This window comes from Lotus japonicus, chromosome 1, assembly GCF_012489685.1.
Source record: "Lotus japonicus ecotype B-129 chromosome 1, LjGifu_v1.2".
In the NCBI taxonomy this organism is placed as follows: domain Eukaryota; kingdom Viridiplantae; phylum Streptophyta; class Magnoliopsida; order Fabales; family Fabaceae; genus Lotus; species Lotus japonicus.
The window spans coordinates 101,038,200-101,049,159 of NC_080041.1; the positions used below are offsets into that span (position 1 = coordinate 101,038,200).

The window sequence follows — 10,960 nt, forward strand, 5'->3', positions numbered from 1 at the left end:
CATGTGTGTTCCTTCTTTGAGGTACACTGCTTTTCAAAGGTGGGACTGCATCAAACAAAGGTGAATGAATGAATCATGAATGGGCAACTCCAATCCAACCCATTTTTAATGTTCTTGTTTTTCTTTTTTTCCAGGATCTCAGTTCTACAATATGCTAATGCCGCGTGCCTATCACTTGCGCCGCTAACATGTGTTTAGGTTCATTATATATTTGCAAACTTGGATTAAGTAGCCAATTTGGTCCAAAACAATTTGGGTCCATTGCTAGATACCTCACTTTTGTAGTAATTTTAGATCACTATATAATGAGAAGCATGATCACCATAGAATGTCCAAGCCACCGAGACTAAGAAAGCAATACTTGAGTTCCATTGAGAATGTGTTTGTTTGAACATCTTATGCTTTCAATGTTGTACTCGCGTTTGGCAAATATTGTAATGTTTGTTTTCCTTTATTTAATGAATTTCGTTTCCCAATTAGCAATTTTCCTTCTAAGTGCACTTTTGCTTTCGATCGAAATTGTATTGGTTTGTTTTTCGTTTAACGTTTGATTTAACTACTTCTGAAAAATATTTTCATTAAAAAATCCTCAATTGACTTGTTTCTAATATGAGATTAGAAAATATCAGTTTACCACAAATCACTGTAAAGTGCAAACACCGACCTAACCTCGCCCCCTAACCACTACCAAATTACTACCATTCTTGCCACTAAGAAGAAAATGAAAAGGCACGTAACATTACAAATTCCCAAGTCATATAATGAGTATGAAGCTTAGTTGGTTCATTAAGTCGAGAATTGCATCTAAGGAACCCTCTCACCTAGGCCCACTTGGAGGATAACTTTATTTTAGCCCAATTCATATTGACCTAACCTGCTAGGCCCAATTGAGTAGTAAAGAAAATGCCGGGATATGGGCCGAGTTGGCCCAATTATAACAAACTCTATTCTGTTTTTTTTTTTTAAATAATACAAAATCATGCCGTTGAGGAAAATCAAATTAACGTGGGAGCTCAAAATATTTTTTATTTGATGTGAGGTTTTTTAAGGAAAAAAAAAACTATTATTGGCTAGAAGGCACTGGATAGTACAAATCAAAAAACAAGAATATAATTGCTTTAGAGGTGTGGCACTCGAAAGTTTATGGTTCGAGTTGCCTAGAAAAAGAGGCTGGCCTAAAAAATCAAATGGTAGAGGGCTGAAATTTTTCTAAGTAGGCAGTGGGGTTTGAGAATGATGGTACCAATGTTGATGGAGCCTTTGCCTAATTCGCTGATTCTATCGGAGGCTCATGACATGACTCCTTATACATATTGACGAGAGAGAATCTTAATTGGGTTCAAGGGAAAAAATATTGGCATAGTTTATAATGGATCTGATAAAGGTCTTATTCAGGATGGTGTATTTTTCAAGTGGCTTCTTTTATGGTGGTCGTTTGTGTCTTTGTGTATATAGTCTGGTTTTGTTGGAATTTCTTTTTGCTCACCATCTTGTATATTTTTGTGTTTGGGTCCTGGAGTTGCTGAATTATTGGAGGGTTGTGTTTGTATGGTCTTTGGAGGTTTTTTTATCCCCTTCTTTTGGTTGGGTTATGACTCCCTTGTTTCTCCGTTGAATAGAGTGTGTGATGTTCTCATTATTATTATTTTTTGGCGATGTTCTTATTTAACAATACAATATACTTTTTACTTTTTAAAAAATATTGTAATTGTATTCTTAAATTCTTAAGATATATTTTTAGATAAAAAGTTATTTACCGCACCTCATTTGTACTTGAAAAATACATGTGTTATTCCATAAACATGGTTTTTCCTTTTCTCAAATTTTCCTGATACCAAACAAAAAATCTCATCCTGTGATTTCTTCTTTTCCCTTCCATTTCGTTTCTTCCACTCTCTTTTAGTCTTTCCTCCCACTTCTCTCACACTCAAAGAGCATGAAGAAAAAAAAAACAAATTGAGGATGAGCAGTTATGATACATAGATTACCAACAATACAAACGCTCTTTATACACTGTATTTTTTTCTCTATTTTTTGCTTCTTACAGTATTACATTACATCGGTTACTTTTCTCTTCTCTTAACTTTTAGGATCTGTTTGGTTTGGGGGAAGGGAAAGGAAAGATTTGGTTGTGGAAAGAAAGCACACAAACCAATGCACCTTCCCCCGTCTGGTATGAATAAAGGAAGGAAGGAAAGGATGGTTTTTTTTGGGCCCCTCCAGAAAAACTTTCATCCCAAAATGGAGAGAAAAGGACAGAATGTGTATGATTTTTGCTCAAAAGACAATTTTATCCCTACCACTTTGCTTATTCTAACTGCCAATTTTTGTATAAATACGTTCTTTTACAAAACACAAAAGCTTTCATTCTTTTATATATATTTTCCATTTGATTTAACTTAAATTATTTTACTTCTAAACTTTTAATGCGTGGAATAATTTATTAAAAAAATATTTTTAAAAAGGTAAGTTTTACATTAATTTGAAATAATGAATATAATATAAAAATGTTGAGGATGTTTATGTCATTTTATACATACACACTTTTCTTTCCACCCACTTTTTCTTTTCCTTTCTCTTAAACCAAACAACCTAAAAAATCATCTCACTTTCATTTCTCTTTCTTTCCTTTTCCTTTCCTTTCTTTTCCTTTCTTTCCTTCTACTTTTCTTTCCGAACCAAACATAGCCTTATTATGTTGAGTATCTACAATTATTAGGTGTTTGCCTAACTTTTTCGAGCATCAAATAGAATAATAAGCCAACAATAAAACATACATGAAGAGAGTAGAGACTGAATCTGAAAGGTAAGTGCCGGCAGTTTTGCAGTTGAAGTTGACTGTGTGATCGAGGATCACATTTCCTATTTGCACAAAAACAATAATAAGAAATGTATAAGTTTATAATTTTAATAGTAATGAAGATGAAGACTTGGCAACTTGCACATATACATGCCATGTGCTCCATGGAACTTTCCACTTTGATAACAAGACTGATTGGTCTCAATTCATGTCCACGTTAGCTGTCACCTTCAAATAGCACACACCATCTTCTTTTTCAAGATATGAAAATAACAGAAATTGACATTGTGAAAAGCATCTCACAGTTACTGACTCATCTGTCCCCACCATTAAGCGTCAAGTGTGGAAGATCCTAATCTGTCCAATGCACATATAATAAAGAATTATATGAACCTATAAGCAAACAAGTATGTATGGCAAATCAAATTCAATTAATTAAAGATTAAAAATCAGAGATTCTGATTCCTTAAATCATCCAAACATCTCCTTAGTTCCCGCCCAATCCATATTAAGATATGCAATTACACAACCTCACATGGAAGAAAAATAAGCCATTTAGTGCATGGTTGAACAACATTGTCAGATTTTTAAAAAAAACTGACTATGTTTATAAGAAAAGTAATTTTTATATTTATGAAATGTGAGAGTGCTTGATTATGTCTTCTACTAGCTATTATATGTATGTTTAAATACACGGTGAAAAATTACGGTAGTCAATTGCTTAACATCTATATAACCACAGAAAAATGATTAGGGTCGTCGAAAATTGATCCTAAAGCTCTCAAACATGAAATCAAAAAGTGCATATCTTATTACAATTGATTCATTCTATAGTCAAAATTGATTAAGCTGATCCAAACATTACACATATATTAATGGATTAGGATCTTCTCATGCATGATATATAGTATTGGTGCATGACATAGTATTGTCTCGTAAATATTCAAAAGGTCTGAAACATAGACAAAACTTGAAGTTGACAATGTCATGTGAAGTTTTTACATGAAAGAATCCTGATCCTCTAGATCATGAAGTTCGCACAAATGATGATTGCAATGAAGACATACTAGAGTGGGCGCAATGAAGGCATCTAACAACCCACAATGAAGGTAGCTAGGGATTAGATCGAGTGGACTTTTTTTTTGCTTCGAGGAGATGACAGATCGAATGGACTTTGATACCATCTTAAAAGTAGGTTGAATTATACCTTATACTTCAACCCTAATAGCTAATTCATAGTGAGGATTGTCAATTAACACACAGAATATATACAAAGAAAATTAACATGATAATGGTACTTCAGAACAAAATGCGTATAATTTATTGATATATTAAAAATTGCCATCCCCTCCACTGATACAGTAAACCAAGAAATTTCCCTGTACAATAAGAAAATTCCCCATCCCATCAAAATATGTGAACCAACAAAATTCTTCATATTTACATTTCAAAATATAACTCAAAAACAGTAAGAGCAATAAGAGCTTGCCGCCAAAAATTCCCAGCCCTTATGAAGAAACTAGATAATAAATTGCCTACTTGATGGCATAAGAACGAGTGCACACTGACCCAATAGCCTCAGTGAACAAGGAAGAAAAACTGGTCAGTGCCTGAAAAACCCCAGGTAACCCTGTTTGCAGATTGTTGAGTGTCATGGCTCTTGTTACCTCCGCAGCTTTGGAATGCCTCAGCATCTCATCTTCGACGCGTCTCTGGCATGTCGCGAGCTCGAGTTTCTTCTCGGCCAGCGGGTCGCGCGCGTCCAAGCCCTGTCCATTGTCAGGGGCAGTGTCAGGAAGGCTAATGCCTACCATGGAATACGAGTGGTAAAACTTCCTCTCTAAGTTCCGCACCGATGAGGCCTTTTTATCGAGTTCCTTGGATGCGGTCTCGGTTCGTTTCTTGATCTTGAGCTCTTCAGCTTGCTTGGAAGATATCACATGGATGACATTAATGAAGCTCTTTATGGCTTCGGAGGCAACCGTGTCCGGGACACGATCAAGCGCGAGCTTCCATTCATCAAAAAACATGTATGCATCAGAGGCTTCCCTGCTGTTGTGGATGTTGTTGTCGGTATCGACGGGGACAAGGCTGAGCTTAAACCAGCCATGTAAGGACAGGACGAAGTCCCGCTGGAATTTTATAAGGCGGCAGAAACTGGAGTGCCATGCCGACACAGCCGATTCAAGGTCCCGAGTTGCCTGCCGGTGCAGTTCAGAAGTTGAGTGACCTCTTGATGTTCGGTTCACCAGACCGCGGACTTGCTGCACTATGTGGCTTTGGATTTCATGATACTGGTGCATTGATCTCCACATGTACATGATTCTACATTTAACATATTACAAATGCACAAACATATGAAAACAGTAAGTGAATAGGTATATTCTGAAAGTAGGATTAGACCAAAATTAAGAAATATAATAGTTGCACGGAGACAAACTCTTAAAGTAATAATTGAGTAAAACAGATGAATAACAATAATAGCAATAATTTATTTTTTTATTTTATTCACTTATAGCAACCAGTTAAATAATTTAGAAACAGCTAATGAGGGTTATATCATATATTGTACTTACTTTTTTAACACACCTAACTCCATTAATAAAAAAATTTGCTCAAGTGGAGCCAAAAAGACAAAAAAACATTTTGACAGGAGCCGTGGTGGGCCAAGGTTTGATTATAAGGGGTAGGCAGCAGTTGGACAATTAGGTACCAATAGGCACATGCCATTACACAGAGCTGAGAGGGCAGGTGCCATATGAGAGAGGTAAGCCATAATGCTTTCAACTACCACTCAAAATTTTCTTGATCAAAGAATATAAGTATCTAGACTTTTTTCAGATAAAGTTCTTTCACAGACCCAATGGGTGCCGGACTGCCGGTCCCAGTGGTTAATAGTGAATGTTTGAATCCCTAAGTCGAAAGTTCGATTCTTAAGAGCCGGGTTCTTAAGGAGACATTGGGAATTCACCACACTCAAGTCCTCACTTTCCACCATTTTTCACACCGATTCAGGCATATATATCCTAGAAGCAACTAAGAATGATCCTAAATTGTGGTGAGTAGCAACATAACAAGCTCATGAAATCTCCAATATCACATTTAATTCATAATGGGACACAAGACCAAACAAGAGGGACTCCTATTAGTCTAATATAGTTGAAAATTTCTGGGGCCCAATTTATCTATTAAAGTTCATTCATTTGCATTAATAGGAATTAGGAACAGCAGATCAGTGGCTCCTATATGCCTGAATTGTTGTCAAATTGGACTAAATGTTGATCAACACAGTTCGTAGTTGATTAATGATCTAATGGTCTAATCCTAGAATTTAGATTTTCTGCAATCAGAGAAACCAACGGATCTTTAATCAAACGGTTCAGATCCCTTGAATGCGTGAATGCAGGGTATCCATAACTACAGACCCGAATCCCTAATCCTAATGTACTAGAACTTGATGAGTTAGGTGTTTGGAGCAAAGAAAATAGTAAAGTACATACCCATGACAGAGCTCAACAAGCTGAGGAACAAGATCAGAGTCTCTAAGCCCAATAATTGCAGTTGAGGTGGTGGACACAGCCTGAGATGTCACAGTGATTAGTGACTGCAGCCTATTTATGGACGTCTTAGTTTTGAATATCTTTGCTTCATCCTCTCCTTTGTATTCCTGATTTTGCAAAACTGACAATTTCTTTTCACGTTCAATCTTCACACCTTCTCTTGTCTAAACTCAAGAAGAAATTACAGAATGAGTTAGCACACCTTGTTCCAAAATCACATGGCTATAGTAGGCTTTTAGCTAAAAATAAGTGCAACAATGCCAGATATCAGTTTTGTAAAAAGGAAGCTTGGTTAGACCATTAGAGGCAACATTTACAGTGATTTCAAGCATCCCTAATCAATACCCTAGGCAGTACTCTCTCTTTTTTCTTTTTGTGCTGTATGTCCACAGAAACCCACCCTTTTTCGGTAACTAAGTGTATTTGGATACCAGTTGATGTAGCATGAATGGACTTTATCAGAAGAGTTTCATTCACTTATAGCCTTGAACAATCAATCACATGTAAGACAATGTTTGAAGAAAATGGCAAGTGGAAGTGACCTAATCTGTTAATCTATTTGTTCTTTACTTCTTGTTATTTTCCCTTCTAGTCAACAAAAGCCAGTTAGCCTCATTGGGGAAAGAGTACAAAGGGTGAGAGTTTTCAGTCATTGCATACACAATAAATTACCAATATTACATAAATAATATCAACACCACACAAGCAAAATGTCATAATTTATACAGTTGTTACTTTTGCTTTAACCATCACTTAGCTTTCACTTGTGCCAAACTACACCAAAGATTGTCATTGAGACAAGCACATATGTCTAAGTGTGTGTTTGAATATCAATTGAGTGTGATGTTAACGAGCTTTCATCACAATCCATAAGAAGCGTTTTGTTCTCTTTCTTTGTTTCGAAGTGAGTGCTAACATCTGTTTGCATAGGTGTCAACGGGTATCCAAACAGCTAAATCAAGATATTATACAAAAGTACAAAACTATGAGAAATTCTTAGTTAAGCATGGTCTACTATATGATAAGCACTAAAACCATTAGTTGACATGTGTATAACATTTCCAAGATAAGTACAATTCTCTGCATAACCTTATACATGTCAAATAATTATTTGAGTGCTTGTAATAAACCTTGACTAACTAAAAATTACTCCTGAGATATATAAGCGCAATAAGAATAAAGTTCCCTGTACATCATTTGTGCTATAATTTGCTCCCAGGTGAGTACTCTCTCCAATCAGAATTTTTTTATTTCAAAGCATTAGCAACTTAAAAAATAAAATAAAGAGAGCATCCAATTATTATATTTATAACATTTTCCTAGTGTTTTGGTATCTCTGCCAATATGTATGAGAGAGCATTAGTGCATTACTGAAATGAGAGAGTAATATAGTTAATTGAACTTATATTTATTTCATATTCAAAATGTTAAATAACCTTCTAAATCCTCATAAAAAACTTTCAACAATAAATACATTGAAAAAAAAATATAACAATAGTGAAACGATGAAAGCTGTTTAGATGTGAAATGACACTAACAAGTTCCATATATATAGGCACCATTTCTATGTTTTCACTTTTCATAATAAAAAAGGTTGGTCCCAACAACTGAGGCTAGTTTGGTCAATTCCAAGGGAAGTCATTTTCACACTAAACAGACAAATTCTGCGGTGACCTTACGCTACCAAAGTCCAACATCACTACACTGCATATCCTCTAACACATTTCTTTTGCTTTACCTTTTTTATTGTCTCCAAAATTATAATATAAAATTATTATTTTTCTAACAAGACCACCATGTCTCTTCAAAATACCAAAAATACCCTGAAATTAAGAAAGGAAATTACCTTAACCTCCTCATAGAGCTTCTTCTCCCAAGCCAAAAGGCGTTCCAAAGTGGAGCAAAGACTCTTCAGACCGCCCGGTTCATCCAGGGAAGCGGCATCGAGCCGGTACTTAACCGCCAATGGCGGTTTGGAGGTCCAACTCGAACTCAGGTTGCTCAATAAGCTATTTGAGTGATACACAGTTTCTGCAAGAGAAAACCATCAGATTCAAACCAACCCCAACTTGCCCATGATTTCCAATCCTCTATTCAACAAATTTGATGAAAAATCCCAGAAAATCTAACTTCCCCAATGCCCTCTCAGTACCCCAAATCACCAACCCAGAAGAAATTAGAGTCACTGCTAAATTTTTAACACCTCAAATATGAATAAAAAAACTTGAAATCATCCAATTCAAATCATTTCAACCTTGCCAAAAATTTCTTAACAATCAATGCAAACACAAGAAGTGAATTTGATGCAAATTGCCTGAAAACAAAACCTTTCCTGCTCTCTTAACACCCCTAACAAAAACCAGAAGAAATTAGACTATCAATTACACATTGTCACACAGCAATGACAGGTCAAAATTGTTCAATTTAAACCTACCCAGATTTTTCTAACAATCAATGCAAAGACCAGAACAAAAGGAATCTGAATTTGTATCTAAAAACTTTCCCAACACAACCAAAAAAACATAAATTTCCCTGCACTTTCCAATCAAACAAACACTCTACTTGAGGTTTAAGGGAATGATGAAACTCACTTCTCAATTGCCTGAAACTGCGATCAAGCTGAGCCCTGCTGATCTCAAGCATCTCCGAAACCTGATCCCCAGCCACAGCAGCCTTATCAAAATTCTCCTTAATCGCTTCCACAATCTCCCTCAAGTCCTTGTGCCTCACCACCATCTTCATCTCCATCACACCCGACCCGGTCCTCACCGACGAGGACGACGCCACATCCTCCGATTTCCCCTTCTTGGGCGCCGCCGCCATTGACTCCAACCCAAAATTCGACCGTGTCCTCCCCATCCTGGATTCCACATCCCCTTCCACCCCATCATCATCATCATCCTCCTCATCATCACCATCTTCAGATGAGCTCGTTGTGCTGTAATGCTCACCCCATTCACTACACTCAACCTCTTCTCTCTCAGTCTCAGTGTACTCCTCCGCAAGATGATGATCATCATCATGACCCAGATGCTTATGCTTCTGCACCGTCGCAAATTTCTCATTGAAATAATCATATTCCGATCTCTCAGACTCAAATCCATCGATATCACGTTGTGGGGTGGGGTTTCGATGCTGATTCTGATGCTGATGATGTTGCTGTTTTTGTTGTTGTTGCTGGGAGTAAGAAGAAAAGGCACTCTCACTTTTTCTGCTGTTTCGGGATTTGTAAGAGAATTGGGAAGCTGCATCAGGAGCAGGATCTTCGTGTTCTCTGTCGTAGTAATCGGAGCCAGGCGGTGGAGGCGGCGGTGGGTAGAAATTTTCCCAGTTCCAAACGGAGGAGGTTTGGGAAGGGGTGGAGGAGTAGTTGGAGTGTGCGGTGGGGAAGAAATTGGAAGCAAAGTTATTGGTGGAAGCTTGGCTTCGAGGGGTGGAGGACGGGCTAGACTCAGAGAGGATGTGGGGGAGCTTCGGCGGCGGTTTACGGCGGCGGTTGTGGTTGGTGGGGGTGGAGTCGGAGAGGATGTGAGGGAGCTTGGAGGTGGAAATGGTGGGGGAGGGTGAAGGGTCGAAACGAGGCGGCTGAGGAGTGTAAACGGACGGTGGCGGTGACGGAGACGGTGGCGGTGGTGTTTGAGTTTGTGTGTGTGGGGGGTGGTATGTTGCTTTTTGGGGGTTGATGAAGACGGCGGGGGTGTTGTCGGCGACGGAGAGGGGTTCACCGGCGGCGAATGTGGTGAGTGCGGAGCCGGTGAGGCGGAGGGAGCGGCAGTAGTCGGAGTGCGCGGCGGCGAGGTGGTGGCGCGCGTGGACGGCCTCTTTCATGAGACGGCGCCGGTCCTTGCACCGCCTCACCGTGTCCTCGTTTTCCAGCTTGGACGCCGAGCAACCCATCTTACCAACAACGGTGGCGCGTGAAATACACCAAGCGGCGCGTGGGTTGAGTGAATCAAAAGCAGTGGTTGTTTTTAAGTGAAAGAAAATGGAACAGAGAGAAGGGTCATGGTAGTAGTAGTACTAGTGTGGAAGTGTTTGTGTTGAGACTTGAGAGTGAGTTTGGTGTGTGGTGTCTTTGAAGCATTTTAGAACAAGTGCCACATTCTTAGTTGCTTGGTTTTTTTATGTCTTTTTAAAAAAAAAAAACAAATATATTTTTATTAGGGGACACTGTATTGAGTTGGACATAAAACAAGGCAATGATGGCTGATGAATGGATGGAAATTGAAATTTTATTTTAAATTTTTTTCAATGCTGCAATCATAAAAGGTTTTACTTAAATTGAAATTTTAAAACTAGTCATGTGGAAAGGATTGGAGTTGGATATCATATGCAAAGACTAGAATAATTTGGAAACAAGTTTAGGCTATGTGTTGTGTTCTTGCTAAATAATATAGGGCCATGACCAACAAAATCTTACAGTTCTCAAATATTTGCATTAGAGTTTAATTGATATGCACTGACAGTGTAAAATAGTTTTACATAGATATCCAATTGAATTCCGCCAAATCAAAAAATATCTTATTCTTTTAATTAAAATTAAAGTCAAATGTAATTATCTCTCCTATGTGGCATGCTTTGATTGGATAACTATGTAAAA

At 37.8% G+C, this 10,960-nt stretch overlaps 1 protein-coding gene across 1 annotated transcript; it reads right to left on the reverse strand.

Moving 5' to 3' along the window:
* Positions 1–4,098: 4,098 nt before the first annotated feature.
* On the reverse strand, positions 4,099–10,462 carry LOC130728448 (nitrate regulatory gene2 protein-like). Its single transcript, XM_057579927.1, has 4 exons — positions 8,952–10,462; positions 8,207–8,391; positions 6,301–6,524; positions 4,099–5,125 (listed from the first exon to the last, which is right to left on the reverse strand). Exons 1-4 carry the CDS (start codon positions 10,255–10,257, stop codon positions 4,336–4,338), a joined length of 2,505 nt encoding a protein of 834 aa, XP_057435910.1. The 5' UTR covers positions 10,258–10,462; the 3' UTR covers positions 4,099–4,335.
* Between the last annotated feature and the right edge of the window lie 498 nt (positions 10,463–10,960).

Coding starts and splice junctions, on each gene's coding strand:
- LOC130728448 (XM_057579927.1), bottom strand. CDS start 10,257: ATGGGTTGCTCGGCGTCCAAGCTGGAAAACGAGGACACGGTGAGGCGG. Junction 8,392..8,951: donor CAGTTTCAGGCAATTGAGAA/GTGAGTTTCATC, acceptor TTTCTCTTGCAG/AAACTGTGTATCACTCAAAT. Junction 6,525..8,206: donor AGCTCTATGAGGAGGTTAAG/GTAATTTCCTTT, acceptor TCTTGAGTTTAG/ACAAGAGAAGGTGTGAAGAT.